General features: G+C 49.8%; 1 protein-coding gene across 1 annotated transcript in view; it reads left to right on the top strand.

Annotated features, from left to right (window-relative positions):
* LOC129715716 (riboflavin transporter 2-like) overlaps positions 1-431 on the top strand; it is a 32393-nt gene extending 31962 nt beyond the window's left edge. The window contains 1 exon segment of the mRNA XM_055665577.1: positions 114-431. Coding sequence (XP_055521552.1) covers positions 114-326 — 213 coding nt within the window. The 3' untranslated portion in view covers positions 327-431.
* Positions 432-16825: the final 16394 nt, after the last annotated feature.

Here is a 16825-nt window from a genome sequence, read left to right as displayed (position 1 = left end):
GGTGCATGGAACTGGCGGTGAGGGGTGGTGGTGGTGGGATGTACAGTTCACTGTGTGTGTCTAACGGTGCCCGTCTCTCTCTCTCTCTCTCTCTCTCTCTCTCTCCACGTCAGGTCCTGTCCTGGGTTCTCTTCGTTGGGACCCTCTCCTACGTGAAGGTGATGATTGGCCTGATCTTGCGGGACGAGGGCCGCAGCGCCCTCGTGTGGTGCGGGGCGGTGGTGCAGCTGGGCTCCATGCTGGGGGCACTCACCATGTTCCCACTGGTCAGCGTCTACAACCTCTTCCGCTCCGGAGACCCCTGCAACACGGAGTGCCCCGCGTGACCACGGGCGGACCCCTGGGCGAGGAGCGCGGGGACAGGACTGGACACCCCCCCCCCGTACCACCTACCCTGGTCGCTCGTGATCTTGCCCCCTTCACTAGGCGATCTGAGCTCCTTCTTGGTGTCCTGGTGTTGAGGCGTGTGTTGCTGGGAGAAAGGGGGTAGGCAAGGCTTCTGCTGCTGTTCCATCATGTACAACATCAGATCCCTGGAGAAGATTGCAGTGGTGAGACCACCACTCGGCCCCCTGCTGGAGGTGATGTGGACCCTGCATCTTTTCCAAGAATTCCAAGAATTCCAAGAACTGGGAATGTGTCTTCTAAAATCGCATTGGGGTGTGGTAGGAGCAAGAGAACGTACAGGGTGGGGCAGCTGGTCCAGCCACTGCCTCACAGCGCCAGAGACCTGGGTTCAACCCTGACGTTGGGTGTAGTCCATGCGTGGAGTTTCCACCTTCTCCCCGTTTCCTTCGGGTGCTCCAGTTTCCTTCCACACCCCAAAGACGCGCAGGTTTGTAGGTTAATTGGCCCTCTGTAAACTGCCCCTAGTGTGTAGAAAGTGGGATAACATGGAAGAGTCATAGAATCTACAAACCCTTTGTAAAAGGGTCGGCGTGGGCCGAAGGGCCAGTTTCAATGCTGTTTCCTTTCAATCAATTGATCAGCATCATGTTCCACCTCACGTGATTCCCCTGGGAAGTCCCATCCACTGTTGTTGGCCGGCCGGCCGGCGATATTCTACAACAAGGGCTTGCCATTGGCCTTTATCCCAGAGGGTCAGTCGGATGTAAGCTTTCCGGATTCTCGTCTGCTTTCCCCTCGAGAGTCTGGAGTGTCGACGCCGGAGAGCCAGTAAGCCCGTGGTTGGTGGAAGAAGCCGAGAAGATGACTCCCGAGCTTCGGAGAAGGACGGGGAGCTGAGCTCCTCGCTACTCACCCCGCACCGAAGCTGTCTGCCCTCAGATACCCGTGTCCCATCCCCCTGTTCCACATCCAACCCCGACCAACCTCGCCCGCACCAACCAACGATGATAAACAAGCAACAAGGTGCCTCTAGATTAGCTATCTGGCACGCGGTCACCCAAAGCACGACTTGTAGAACAGTACAGAGCAGAAACAGGCCCTCCGGCCCATAACATCCATGCTGTACATGATGCCAAGCTAAGTTAAACCCCCCTTTTCACGGTGCGACTTGACGCAAGAGGTACCCCGAGTTTGACATCGTGGGAACCTCGTGCGGTAACAATACGGCATTCGTAGACCACCGTGGCGCTAACGGCAGGTAATCGTGTACCTTGGGTACTCGGGAGAAAATTCAAACATGTTTGAATTTGTCCAAGAGTGTCTTGTGCACTTGTGGTTGAGCATTGCAACATTTTATGAACGAAGTGTCCCGTGCGATATCCATAGTAACTCTTGCGGTCACCGGGGGAACTCCTGCCAACGGTGAACCCGGAAGTTGGATAGAGTGAATCCAGCCAGTTTGCTATTTACATACAAATCTAATAAAACTAGCTAAGCATTTCATTAATGTCAGTGTGTCTCTTTTTGTCTGAAAGATGGGGGTGTCTTCATTTACTGGCGGTGGGTGTCTGTCACTGAAACAGGCAGGTAAGATTTCGCAGTGTGCGTCTCTCTCTCTCTCTCCCTCCCTCTCACACAGGCGTGAATGGATGAACTCCGTTAAAGAAAGCACCCCGAGTAAAATAAGCCAATACAAAGCCTGCCTCAATATAATAATTCCATTTCTCTCCGTAAATGCTGTCTGGCCCGCGGAGTTCATCCATTCACGCCTGTGTGAGAGAGAGGGAGGGAGAGAGAGAGAGAGAGAGAGAGAGAGCGAGGCAGTCCTGGTCAGTCCTTTGAAGATAGACACCAGTTGCTTGGAGCAACTCAGCGGGACAGGCAGCATCTCTGGAGAGAAGGAACGTAAATGCTGCCTGGCCCGCGGAGTTCCTCCATTCATGCCTGTGTGAGAGTGAGGGAGGGAGAGTGTGAAGAAGGCTCTCGACCCGAAACGCCACCCGTTCCTTCTCTCCAGAGATGCTGCCTGTCCCGCTGAGTTGCTCCAAGCAACTGGTGTCTATCTTCAAAGGACTGACCAGGACTGTCTCTCTCTCTCTCTCTCTCTCTCTCCCTCCCTCTCACACAGGCGTGAATGGATGAACTCCGCGGGCCAGGCAGCATTTACGGAGGGAAATGGACAGACGCCCCCTTCTTCAGGCTGCCCTCTCTCTCCCCCCCCCCCCCACCCCCCCCCCCCCCACCCCACCTTCCACTCACAGCCGCGAATGCTGCAGAAACTCTTTGGGGGCAGCAGCATCTATGGAACGAAGGAAATAGACAACGTTTCGGCACCGCTGCACCCGCTGAGTTTCTCCAGCATTCGCGTGTGTAGGTGGGAGTTGGGGTGAGGGGGGGGGGGAGAGACATAAGGCAGCCTGAAGAATGGGTCGTCTGTCCATTTAACTCCGTAGATGCTGCCTGGCCCGCGGAGTTCATCCATTCATGCCTGTGTGAGAGAGAGAGAGAGAGAGAGAGAGAGAGAGAGAGAGAGAGAGAGAGAGAGAGGCAGTCCTGGTCAGTCCTTTGAAGATAGACACCAGTTGCTTGGAGCAACTCAGCGGGACATGCAGCATCTCTGGAGAGAAGGAACGGGTGGCGTTTCGGGCTGAAAGTTTCTTCAGACTGAAAGTTTCACCTCTCAGTAGATCATAAAATAACACAATAATCACGGTCAATGTGAGATACAGTCTTTATTCATATTTGACAAAATAAAAAGACGACTTCTTGCACATATTGAGAGAAGGTGCATCACACCAAACAACATTTGTCTAAAAAAACAGATTATTCTTCAGCTCATTAAAGAGCTCGGGTGAAAAAAACGAATAGAGTGTGTGACAACAAAGTAACATCATTTGTGCCACGTGATTAACTACACTACAGTCCACGATGTTCATTCGGGAAAGATCGGGAGACGGACAAGTCACTCGCACAAATGACAGAATTGCCGAGTACCGTGGGAACACTTTACTCTACCCCCGTTATATCGTGTGATATCGTGCTAGACCACGACCACTCCACTCTGGCTACATCTTGCGTCAAGTCGCCCCGTGTAAACTACCCATTAATCCCCTCTGCCTGCACGTGATCCATAGCCATGTACATATCCAAAATGCCACTATTGGTTTTTGCCTCCACCACCACCGCTGGCGGCACGTTCCACGCCCCCACCACCCTCTGTGAATTTTTTTTTTTAAATCTTGCCCCGCACATCTCACTTTACAACTATGCCCTCCAGCCTTTGATATTTTCATTCTGTGGGGGAAAAGGTTCTGACTGTCTACTCTATCTATGCACCTCTTATCAAGTCTCCCCTTGGCCTCTTGCACTCCACAGAAAACAATCCAAGTCTGTCCAACCTCTCATAGTAGCTACTAACCCTCTAACCCAGGCAGCGTTCTGGTAAACCTCCTCTGCACCCTCTCCAAAGCCCCCACGTCCTTCCTGTAGTGGGCGAACACAACCACACACTCTTCCATGGACTTCTGTAGAAGATCTGGGAAGGACAAGGTTCTGGGGTAAGATTCTGCTGGGATGGTGCCCATGTTCAGGAAGGCTAGCTGTGGACAGGCACTATCCTGAGGACCAATGCTCTGCTCCACCCTCCCCTAATGTGCACTGATCAAAATAGCCCATTGCCCACCCCCGCCCCTTCCCCTGCTCTGAGGTAGCAGGAGATTATATCAGGATGGTCCTCCTCCATGCTCCAAACCTCTCTTTCTTCCCAGGGCGAGACAGACATCTCCTGTTGCTCTGGACGAGGTGAAAGGGACATTGCTAGGCTGGGAAGGACTCGTGGAACTGGTCAGCATAGTTTTGTGAAGGGGAGATCTTGCCTGATGAACCAGTTGGAATTCTTTGAAGAAGTAAATAGCAGGATAGATAAATGAAAGTCAGTGGACGTTGTTTACCTGGATTTTCAGAAGGCCTCTAATAAGGTGCCACAAGCGAGGCTGCTAAAGAGCCCACGGTATCACAGGGCAGATACTAGCATGGATGGCAGGAGGCATTGAGTGGCAATAAGGGGGATTTTTCTGGTTGGCTGCCAGTGGCTAGTGGAGTTCTACAGGGGTCGGTGCTGGGGCCACTACTCTTCACGTTGTATATTAATGATTTGGATGACGGGATTGAAGGCTTTGTGGACAAGTTTGCAGATGATTGCAGGAGGTTCTACTGCAGTTGTACAGGGCCTTGCTGAGACCGCACCTGGAGTATTGCGTACAGTTTTGGTCTCCTAATCTGAGGAAGGACATTCTTGCCATAGAGGGAGTACAGAGAAGGTTCACCAGACTGATCCCTGGGTTGGCAGGACTTTCATATGAAGAAAGACTGGATAGACTCGGCTTGTACTTACTAGAATTTAGAAGATTGAGGAGGGATCTTATAGAAACTTACAAAATTCTTAAGGGGTTGGACAGGCTAGATGCAGGAAGATTGTTCCCGATGTTGGGGAAGTCCAGAACTAGGGGTCACAGTTTAAGGATAAGAGGGAAGTCTTTTAGGACTGAGATGAGAAAATCATTTTTTACACAGAGAGTGGTGAATCTGAGGAATTCTCTGCCACAGAAGGTAGTTCATTGGCTATATTTAAGAGGGAGTTAGATGTGGCCCTTGTGGCTAAAGGGATCAGGGGGTATGGAGAGAAGGCAGGGATGGGATACTGAGTTGGATGATCAGCCATGATCATAATGAATGGTGGTGCAGGCTCGAAATGGCCGAATGGCCTACTCCTGCACCTATTTTCTATGTCTATGTTTCTATATGAAAATAGGTGGAGGGGCAGGTAGCGTAGAGAAAGCAGGGACTCTGCAGAAGGACTTGGATTGGTTGGGAGAGTGGGCAATGAAGTGGCAGATGGAATATAGTGCAGCAAAGTGTGGAGTCTTGCATTTTGGTAATCGGAATTAAGGCGTAGACTATTTTCTAAATTGAGGGAGAAGTCGGAAATCGGAGGTGTGAAGGGACTTGGCAGTGCGGGTGTAAGATTCACAAAAAGATAACTTGCAAGTCTGAAGAAGGGTTTCTGCCCGAAACGTTGCCCATTTCCTCCGCTCCATAGATGCTGCCGCACCCGCTAAGTTTCTCCAGCATTTTTGTCTACCTCCAAGTTAACTTGCAAGTTGAGTTGGTAGTAAGGAAGGCAAATGCACTCCTAGAATTTATTGTGTGTAGATCAAAATGTAACGAAGGATATAATGCTGAGGCTTCATAAGGCACTTGTCAGTCCACATTTGGGGGTATTGTGAACAATTTTTGACCCCTTATTTGAGGAAGGATGTGGTGATGCTGGAGAGGGTCCAGAGGAGGTTTACAAGAATGATCCCAGGAAAGTTTAAGAAAGAACTCCAGATGCTGGAAAAATCGAAGGTAGACAAAAATGCTGGAGAAACTCAGCGGGTGATGCAGCATCTATGGAGCGAAGGAATAGGTGACGTTTCGGGTCGAGACACTTCTTCAGATTGATGTGGGGGTGGGGGGGGGGAGAAGGAAGAAGAAAGGAAGAGGCGGAGACAGTGGGCTGTGGGAGAGCTGGGAAGAGGAGGGGAAGGAGGGAGAAAGCATGGACTACATGAAATTAGAGAAGTCAATGTTCATACCGCTGGGGTGTAAACTACCCAAGCGAAATATGATGTGCTTTTGCTCCAATTTGCGGTGGGACTCACTCTGGCCATGGAGGAGGCCCAGGACAGAAAGGTCGGATTCGGAAGAGGAGGGGGAGGGGGAGGTGAAGTGCTGAGCCACCGGGAGATCAGGTTGGTTAATGCGAACTGTGCGGAGGTGTTGGGCGAAGCGATCGCCAAACCTGCGCTTGGTCTCACCGATGTAGAGCAGCGGTTGCAATAGAGGAGATTGGAGGAGGTGCAGGTAAACCTCGGCCTCACCTGGAAAGCAAAGATCTTATAGCAGAGCAAGATGGTCCACTCCGCTAAAAAAGCCGTAGTTGGGTCATGGGTAATCTTCAGCGCCATTTCCGTAACCGGCTTCCGCCATGGCTTCAAGCTAATTCAGAGAGATTCTGCTATATCAGGCTGAGGGGTTAAAGGATAGATACAAAATGCAGTGGGTCGGGCAGCATTTCTGGACACAAGGAATAGGTGACATATCGGATCGAGACTGGTCTTCAGATTGTTACGGGAAAGAGCAACTCAAACCATCCTCCAAACCCTTCCCTCCAACACGGACACGGAGCGACCTCTGCCCCCCCCCCCCCCCCCTTTTTTTTTGTTAAACATCTAATTCCTTCGGGTGTTATTTTTTAATTTCCCCCTTTACCATTTCCATACTTTTTCGAAAGCTGCCATGACCCGTTTGATGTCATCCTTCGCCCTGCTCCTGGTCTCGGCCTGTACCCATCTGCCGGACATGCTGTGTCTGTGTGTGTGTGTGTGTGTGTGTGTTTGTTTGGCGGAGTCTGAGGGGAGAAGCGCCGGGACCAAGAGCGAGCGAGCGAACGCGTGGACAGACGGACGAAAGCAAAGATTATAGAGCAGAATACGTGACATTTCGGACACACACACAGACAGCATGTCCGACAGATCGGTGCGGGCCGAGACCAGGAGCAGGGTGAAGGATGACATCAAACGGGTCATGGCAGCTATCGAAAAATCACCCAAAATGTCACCTATTCCTCTCCAGAGATGCTGCCTGATCTCCTGATCTCCCTGTACAAGGTATGTGCCAATTAAAAAAAAACTTTTAAAACATTTAAAAACACACAAACCGTTCCCCCACGATGCTCATTACACTGTGAGAGGCATAACTGAAGTCGGGTTGGGTTTACTAAAATGGCGGAAGTTACGCTCCGATGCGTACTACACGTCAGTCCATTGTATTTCGCAGGAGTGGACCATCTTGCTCTGCTCTAAGGTCTTTGCTGGAAAGACTGCTTAGGTCCTTGGATGGAGTCAAGGGGGAGGAATGAGTGGGTTAACATATGATGAGCGTTTGAAGGCACTGGGCCTGTATTCTGAAGTTTAGAAGGATGAAGGTAAACCTCATTGAAACTTACTGAATAGTGAAAGGCTTGGATGGAGTGGATGTGGAGCGGGAGAGTCTAGGACTGGAGGCCACAGCCTCAGAATTAAAGGACATGCCTTTAGAAAGGAGATGAGGAAGAATTTCTTGTCAGAGGGTAGTGAATCTGTGGAATTCATTGCCACAGACTGCTGTGGAGGCCAAGTCAAGAAATATTTTTAAGGTGGTTGACAGATTCTTAAATAGTACGGGTGTCAGGAGTTATGAGGAAAAGGCAGGAGAATGGAGAGGGAGAGATAGATCAGCCACGATTAAATGGCAGAGTACAACTGATGGGCTGAATGGCCCAATTCTGTTCCTATAACCTATGAACTTATAAACGCACTCTGTTCATCAATTCCCATTACAGGAAGGATGTGGAGGCTCTGGAGAAGGAGCAGAAGGGTTTGGATTAGAAGGTAGTGATACCTGTTTAGAAGGTATTAGCTACTGGGAGAGGTTGGACAGACTTGGATTATTTTCTCTGGAGCGCCGGAGGCTGCAGGGAGACCTGATGGAAGTGTATAGATACATGAGAGTCGTAGATGGGATAGACAGCCAGAACCTTTCTCCCAGGGTGAAAGTTCCAAGGCCTAGAGGCCATACAGTAGCTTGAAGAGGCAGAGTGTAAAGGAGAAGATGCGGGGCAAGTTTTTTCAGAGTCGTGCGGGTGTCGAGAATACGCTGCGTGCGGTGGTGGTGGAGGCAGGTATGATTGTGGCATTTGGACAGGCATGTGGATATGCAGGGGATGATGGAATATGGATCACGTGGAAATTAGTCTAACCTGGCGTGGACATTGTGGAGTGAAGGGCCTGTTCCTGTGCTGTCTTATATTCTGATGTATAAGATAGTCCACTCAACTAAGACCAAAGAGACCTCTTTTTCCTAATTCAAATTTCTGGGCGGGACCACCCCCTCTGATTCCAGGTGCTGCTATCCTGAGCCTGCTGCTCGCAGTCCAACTGGTGAACAGTACATTCAATGTTCCTCGGGTTTCATTGCCAGCTGGCTGGCACTCAACACCGTGACTCAATAAAGTATTTGTTGACGGCAGGCAGTGTGCGGGGAATCTGCTTGTGTTAGACCTCCTCTTGGAGTCAACTATTTGATCCTTTATCCCAAAAGCTGGGCTTGTCAACATGCGACACTTGGAACATAGAACAGTCACCACGGAACGAGCCCGGCACAGTGCCAAACACACGATGCCAATTTCAACTATCTCCTTTACCTGCACGTGACCATATCCTCCATTCCCTACTTACCATGTGCCTATCCCAAATCCCGCATGTTCCGGAGCTGCCTCCACCCCACCCCTGGCAGCTCACACTGTAAATAAAAGTTGCTCGGCATCTTTGCTCCTTTAATACTTTGCCCCTCTCACCTTAAAGCATTTAGTCCTCTAGTCTTTGATGTCTCCACCCTCGGAGATAGGTTCTGACTGACAATAGACAATAGGTGCAGGAGTAGGCCATTCGGCCCTTCGAACCAGCACCGCCATTCACAGTGATCATGGCTGATCATCCACAATCAGTACCTCGTTCCTGCCTTCTCCCCATATCCCTTGACTCCACTATCTTTAAGAGCTCTATCTAACTCCCTCTTGAAAGCATCCAGAGTATTGGCCTCCACTGCCTTCTGAGGCAGTGAATTCGACAGTTTCACAACTCTCTGGGCGAAAAGGTTTTTCCTCATTTTCTAAATGGCTTACCCCCTATTTTTAAACTGTGGCCCCTGGTTCTGGATTGTCTACCCTAGCTATGCATTCATAATTTTATATACGTTTATCAGGTCTCCCCTCAACCCCCAGCGTTCTGGAGAAAATAATCCAATTTTGTCCAACCTCTTCTGGTAGCTTCTTCTTTTTGTGGCGTGCACAGCCTAAAGTTGTAGGCCAACGCTCTATGATCTTCCATTTGTGCACGTCGAGTTGATTACATTAGTCGAAACTAGGCGGACCACGTGAAGGTTGCAACCTTCCACCCCTTCTGGTAGCTAATACCTAGCAAATACCCTCTAAAAGCAGTTCAAGTGGGTCTGGTTTCACTGTGATGCTTTCCTGAATGAAATCGCACCAGACCAGTCGAGTTGAAGATTCCCCTTAACGTGCTTGATGTTTCTCAGAATCAGTCGTACACTCCGTGAGGTCACCAGCTGGGAAATCCATGCTTTGCACACGCAATGATGTCACAGGTCACCTGCACAACGATGTCCCAGGTCACACACGTAATGATGTCACAGGTCATCCGCACAGTGATGTCACAGGTCATCCGCACAATGATGTCACAGGTCACACACACAGGTCACACACGATGTCACAGGTCATCCACACAATGATGTCACAGGTCATCCGCACAATGATGTCACAGGTCATCCGCACAATGATGTCACAGGTCATCCGCACAATGATGTCACAGGTCATCCGCACAATAATGATGTCACAGGTCATCCTCACAATGATGTCACAGGTCATCCGCACAATGATGTCACAGGTCACACGCACAATGATGTCACAGGTCACACACCCAATGATGTCACAGGTCACACACGCAATGATGTCACAAGTCATCCGCACAATGATGTCACAAGTCAGCGCATACAATGATGTCATGAGTCCCAAGCCCACAGATCACATGACCAAAGTACACGGGTCAAGGGTCAAAAGTGTTGAATTGCCAAATGTATTGGGAGCAGAAGGAAGGTCACGACCCAAAACATTGTCTGTCCATTCCCTCCACGGATGCCGCCTGACCCGCTGAGTTCCCCCAGCACTTTGTATTTTGCTCTAGGTTCCAGTATCTGCAATTCCTTGTGTCTCCAATAAAATTATTACTTGCTGCAGCTTTTGAGACCTATTAAATAAATATCCAATTAGCAATAAATGGCCATGATAATGATAATGATAATGCAAACCAAAGTACATTGTGCAACCAAAACAAATTCTGTACTGGTTCAAGCCTAAGGTCAGGTTGGGTTGTGAATTGTTCAAGAGTGTGATGGCTGCTTGGAAGAAGCTGCTCTTGAACCTGAAGTCCCAGTTTTCATGCTCCTGTACCTTCCTCCTGATGGTAGGAATAAAACGAGAGCGTGGGCAGGGCGGTGTGAATCTTTCATGATATCAGATGCTTTTTGAGGCAGTGCCTCCTGTCGATCCCTTTGATGGTGGGGAGGTCAGTGTCCGAGATGGACCAGGCAGGGTCTACCACTCTCTGTAATCGCCTTCCTTCCTGGACATTCAAGTTACTGAACCACGTGGTGATGTGTACACTGATGTCACACGCTAAATGATGTCACTGGTCCAACGCACACAAGTCACACGTTAAATGGTATCGTGGGTCCACACTCCTGAGGTTGTCACAGAATCACACAGCTGATGGTGTCATGGGTTGGAATGAGAGGTGATCTTAGAGAGGGGGCATTGGCAGGGTAGATGATGTGGGGGTGTATAGAACCAGCAGGGCACAGTTTCAGAATCACAAGCTTCCCATCGCAGTTGGAAAGGAGGAACATTTTCTTCTCTGAGGGTCTTTTGATAGATATTGGGATGGAGATATAGATAGGAAGGGGTTAAAGGGATATGGGCTAAATGCAAGCAAATGGGATTACCCAGGAGGCCAAGAGATGGCATGGACAACGTGGGCTGAAGGGCCTGATTCCATGTTGTATGACTTTATGGTGTGTGTTCCCCCCTCCACCACCCCCACCTCCCTCAAGAAGACTTTCTGGAATGTAAGGTGGCCAAAGCCAAACATTTACACTACGAGGGGTGTTGTGGGGAGAGGAGAGAGAGAGAGAGAAATGCTGTTGAGGCCAAGGTTGGGTCCAGCGGTGTAGCAACCACAAGCCCATCAGAAATCGGAGCACTCGGAACTCATAAGACAGCAGAGGTAGGCCATTCGGCCCATCGAGTTTACTCCGCCATTCGATCATGGCCGATCTATTTCCCCCTCTCAACCCCATTCTCCTACCTTTTCCCCATAACTTTTGATATCCTTACTAATCAAGAACCTATCAATCTCGGCTTTAAAAATACCCAATGTCTTGGCCCCCACAGCCGTCTGTGAGAATGAATTCCACAAATTCACCACACTCTGGCTAAATAAATTCCTCCTCCATCTAGAGGTACATCCTTTTATTCTGAGGCTGTGCCCTCTGGTTCTAGACTTCTAGACTCTCCCGTTACTGGAACCATCCTTTGCATGTCGGCTCTATCTAAGTCTTTCATTATCCAGTAGGTTTCAGTGAAATCCCCTCCCCTCATCCTTCTAATCTTCCCAACCCATCTTTGAAACATATGAGATTGTTAAGGGTTTGGACACGCTAGAGACAGGAAACATGTTCCCGGTGTTGGGGGAGTCTAGAACCAGGGGCCACAGTTTAAGAATAAGGGGAAAGCCATTTAGAACGGAGATGTGGAAACACTTTTTCTCACAGAGAGTTGTGAGTCTGTGGAATTCTCTGCCTCAGAGGGCGGTGGAGGCAGGTTTTCTGGATACTTTCAAGAGAGAGCTAGATAGGGCTCTTAAAAATAGCGGAGTCAGGGGATATGGGGAGATGGCAGGAACGGGGTACTGATTGGGGATGATCAGCCATGATCATATTGAATGGCGGTGCTGGCTCGAGGGGCCAAATGGCCTCCTCCTGCACCTATTGTCTATTGTCTATCTTGTGATTATCTCCGTTCCCGATCCAACCCTCGGCCGGCCCTTTGCCTCCACATGCGCTGCCTGACCCGCTGGGTCTCTCCAAATTCCTGGGTTCTTTTCTTGGTTGCTGATGGCCTCATCTCCCCCTGCAGGGTTTTTATCCCGAGTCGCTGGGTGTTGAAGGTTCCCTTGGTTACGGGGTGTGCCCAGCACCTTGTCTTGCCTCTCCCGTTAGCTTGCAGCTCTGGTTACAAGCTAATGCCCTCCTGCGGGCAGGTAATGAAACCTCCGCTCTCTTTCCCACGTCTGAGAGAACAATGGCTGCCTTCGTTCGAGCACAGGCAAAGAGTGAAGGCCAGTCCCACTTTCACGACCTCTGATGAGTTTGCCCCTTGAGTCATACTGGCAGCATGGTCGTCACGAGGTCATGGGAGGTCGTAGATAGGTTGTGATGCTAGTCGTAGGTGCTCATGGCATCATGTAGGTCGGGGCGTTTTTCTAGCCTGATGAAAAATGTCCACGAGTTAACAAGGTCATTAATTACGTTGTGAAAGTGGGACAGGCCCTTTAGCAGACCTGGTGCCCTTCAGCCTGAATTCAAATCCAATACGAACCCTCTTGGTCAACTGAGGGCAAAGCAAATGTCCAGCAAAATCCTTATGTGCCAAGGGAATTAAATTGTCATTTTACCAACAACAAATGCCAGGACTGGAGTGCCTTGACTATGGGGAGAGAGAGGTTGGGGCAGGCTAGGACTTTTTTACCTTAGAGCGCAGAAGGCTGAGGGGGAGATCTTACAGAGGTGTATAAGACCGTGAAGGGAATAGATAGGGTGAATGCACAGTCTTTTACCCAGAGTAGGGGAATCAAGAACCAGAGGACATAGCTTTAAGGTGAGAGGGGAAAGATTTAATAGGAATCCGAGGGACAATTTTTTCACACAGAGGGTACACGGGATGAGTTGTAAATGTAAGTAGTTGAGGCAGATTCTATTACAAACATGGGACATTGGGGCAGGTACATGGACAGGAGAGGCTTAAAGGTATATAGGCCAAACACAGGCAGGTGGGACTAGTGTAGACGAGGCATCTTGGTCTGCATGGGCAAGTTGGGCCGAAGGGCCCGTTTATGTACTGTGCTATGACTCTTATAGCACCATAATAGCAGAACAATTACATTCTTATTTGTTGTACCTTTACAAACCTGTAAACACAATACTACACAGATAAATATATAATAGCCTCAATACAATAAATTAATAATAATAATAATAATAATAATAATAATAATAATAATAATACTACATTTTATTGTCATTGTAAATACATACAACAACATTTCAGGCACTGCCCGAGCGGAGCTCCAACGTAACAGATAAATAATAATGGCAAGGAAAACGTCGTCAAGCCATAATGTGCAATATTTCACAGCCTAGTGTTGTAGCAGTACAAAATATTGGCTAATGGGGGTGTGTGTTTAGTGCAGAGTTCAGTGGTGATGGCCTTGGGGTAGAAACTGTTCGTTAATCTTGTGGTGTGTGATTTGATGGACCTGTAGCGCTTTGCTGAGGGCGGAAGGGCAAACAAGTGATGTGCGGGGATGAGATGAATCCTTTGGGATGTGTGATGCCTCCTGCAGACAACAAGAGCTATAGATCTCTTCCACGGCAGGCAGGTGTGTGTTGGTGGTGTTCTGGGCAGTGTCGATGACTCTCTGCAGAGCCTTCTTGTCAGCCGCACAACTGTTGCAGTACCACACCAGGATACTAAGTAACCTTAATAATGCACAGTGAAAGGCCATAGTACAGCCAAAGAGACAATGCATAAAAATCATCTTTGCTGAGACTAAAGGGCCTGTCCCACGTGGCCATCATTTACACGACAGGCCGGTAGTGACTGATGCATGACGGTCGCGTGTGTCATCATGTGCCCGCACAGCCGTCTGGCGAATGTGACATCATTTGAAGATAGACACAAAATGCTGGAGTAACTCAGCGGGACCGACAGCATCTCTGGAGAGAATGGATGGATGATGTTTCGGGTCGAGACTCTTCTTCAGTCTGAAGAAAGGTCTCTACGTGAAACGTCGCCCATTGCTTCTTTCCAGAGATGCTGCCGGTCCTGCTGAGTTACTCCTGCATTTTGTGTCTATCTGCAATCGTCTTGGCCCCGCTCTGGGAGTAGGAGTGGGGGCGGATCCGGATCCGGATTCCCAACGGCCGTGAGCCCCAGGCCGAGCTCGGCGATCGTTTGCCTGCTTCTGCTGCTGTTGGAGGTGAGACGTTTGGCCGCGCCAGGGTCTTGGGCCCGTCCCACTTTGGCCCGTGAGTTACGCGACAGGGCGGGGGCGCGCGAGGATTTCGTTCAGGACGAAGTCCACACTCCTCCACACCGCCCCATGCGCCCATCCCACGCTACCCACACGATACCCACACGCTACCCACACGCTAACAGGTTGCGTAAATGGCGCGCGAATGACGGCCAAGTGGGACACACCCTAAATGCTCACCTATTTCTCCCAATATCCCATCATTCTCCTGCACCCGTCCCCTTCCACCTGTTTTGTTTGCTCTGGCTTCACGTTTCACACCTCCTCTCCTTATCTCACAGCCTTTTGTCTCCTGTTCACCTCTGCCCTTTATCCAACCACCTGCAAGTCAAACCCCCGTCATCTATGTCCTCCCATCACTTTGTCCTGCCCCCAGTTTTCTTCCCCCTACTAAAATCAGTCTGAAGAAAGGTCCTGACCCAGGACATTGGCTATGCATGTTCTCCAGAGATGCTGCCTGACCACTGAGTTATTCTAGCACTCTGTGTCTTTATTGTTAGCCAGCATCTGCAGGTTTCGTGTCTACATTTTATTGCTGTGATCCGTGTTGTGCAGTGTCATTGGGAAGAAGCTGTTGTTGAACCTGGAGGTCATGGTTCTCGGGCCCCTGTACCTTCTGCGCGAGGAGAGAGGGTGACCAGGGTGGTGTGGGTATTTGATGATGTTAGTTCCCTCTTTGAGGCAGCACATCCTGTAGATTCCTTCGATGGCAGGGAAGTCAGTGCTCGTGATGGACTGGGCAATGCCCACCACTTTTTTACAGTCTCTCTCATTCTTACAATGTTAAAACACAGATCGGTGTAGCACAGGAACAGGCCCTTCAGCCCACAATTTTCATGCCGAACATGATGCCAAGTTAAACTAATCTCCTCTGCCTGCGTGTGATCCATTCCCCTCCACTCCCTGCATAGCTGCGCCTATCTAAAAACTTCTTAAAACATCACTATCATATCGGCCTCCACCACCACCTCTGGGAACGTGTTCCAAGTCAAGTCAAGTCAAGTTTATTTGTCACATACACATACAAGATGTGCAGTGAAATGAAAGTGGCAATGCCAGCGGATTGTGCAAAAACTACAGAACAGAATAGAACTGAATCAGTATTTACATTTAGAAAACCCCCCAGCAATTTTAAAAAGACACAACACAACAGTAAATTAGTACAGTAAATTATTCCCTGGTGAGATCAGAGTTTACAGTACTGATGGCCTGTGGGAAGAAACTCCGTCTCATCCTCTCTGTTTTCACAACATGACAGCGGAGGCGTTTGCCTGACCGTAGCAGCTGAAACAGTCCGTTGCTGGGGTGGTAGGGGCCCCCCATAATGTTGCTGGCTCTGGATCTGTACCTCCTGGTGTATAGGTCCTGCAGGGGGGCGAGTGTAGTTCCCATAATGCGTTTGGCTGAACGCACTACTCTCTGCAGAGCCTTCCTGCCCTGGGCAGAGCTGTTCCCAAACCAGATTGTGATGTTGCCGGACAAAATGCTTTCTAAAGTCCCAGAGTAGAAGCACTGAAGGATCCTCAGAGAGCCTCTGAATTTCCTCAGCTGCCTGAGGTGGTAAAGGCGCTGCCTTGCCTTACTCGCCAATGCGGCAGTGTGTGTAGTCCATGTCAGATCCTCTATGATGTGGATTCCCAGGTATTTAAAGCAGCTCACCCTATCCACAGTAGCCCCATTTATCTCCAGTGGCGTGTACGTCCTCGGATATTTTGCCCTCCTAAAGTCCACGATCAGCTCCTTAGTTTTTGTGACATTCAAGAGGAGGCTGTTATCCTGGCACCAGAGTGCTAGACCAGCCACCTCCTCCCGGTAGGCCTTCTCATCGTTGTCTGAGATCAGGCCCACCACCACAGTGTCATCAGCAAACTTAATTATTGAATTGGAGCTGAACCTAGCCACACAGTCATGTGTGTACAGGGAGTACAATAGGGGGCTGAGGACGCAACCCTGGGGCGATCCTGTGCTCAGGGTGAGGGACTTCGATGTATTCCCTCCCATCTTGACTACCTGGGGCCTGGTGGAGAGAAAGTCCAGGACCCAGGCACACAGGGAGGTGTTGAGCCCCAATTCCAGCAGCTTCTCAGCTTGCCTGGTGGGGACTATCGTGTTGAAGGCTGAACTGTAGTCTATGAACAGCATCCTCACGTAGCCCCCCTTCTGGCTGTCAAGGTGAGAGAGAGCGTTTGCAGAACCTGGGAGACCGCAATGTCCGTGGATCTGTTCGGACGATATGCGAATTGTAACGGTCCATGTTGCCAGGGAGGAAGGCGCAGATGTGTTTCTTGACCAGCCTCTCGAAGCATTCCATGACTACCGAGGTGAGGGCCACTGGACGGTAGTCATTCAAACAAGCTGGAGAGGCATTCTTTGGTACAGGTATAATGATGGATCTTTTGAAGCAGGCAGGGACCATGAACTTGGCCAGGGGGAGGTTGAATATTGTAGTG

Source organism: Leucoraja erinacea, chromosome 2, assembly GCF_028641065.1.
Source record: "Leucoraja erinacea ecotype New England chromosome 2, Leri_hhj_1, whole genome shotgun sequence".
Classification (NCBI taxonomy): domain Eukaryota; kingdom Metazoa; phylum Chordata; class Chondrichthyes; order Rajiformes; family Rajidae; genus Leucoraja; species Leucoraja erinaceus.
The sequence above is the reverse complement of the archived record's forward strand: the minus strand, read 5'-3'. Positions and strand labels throughout refer to the sequence as shown.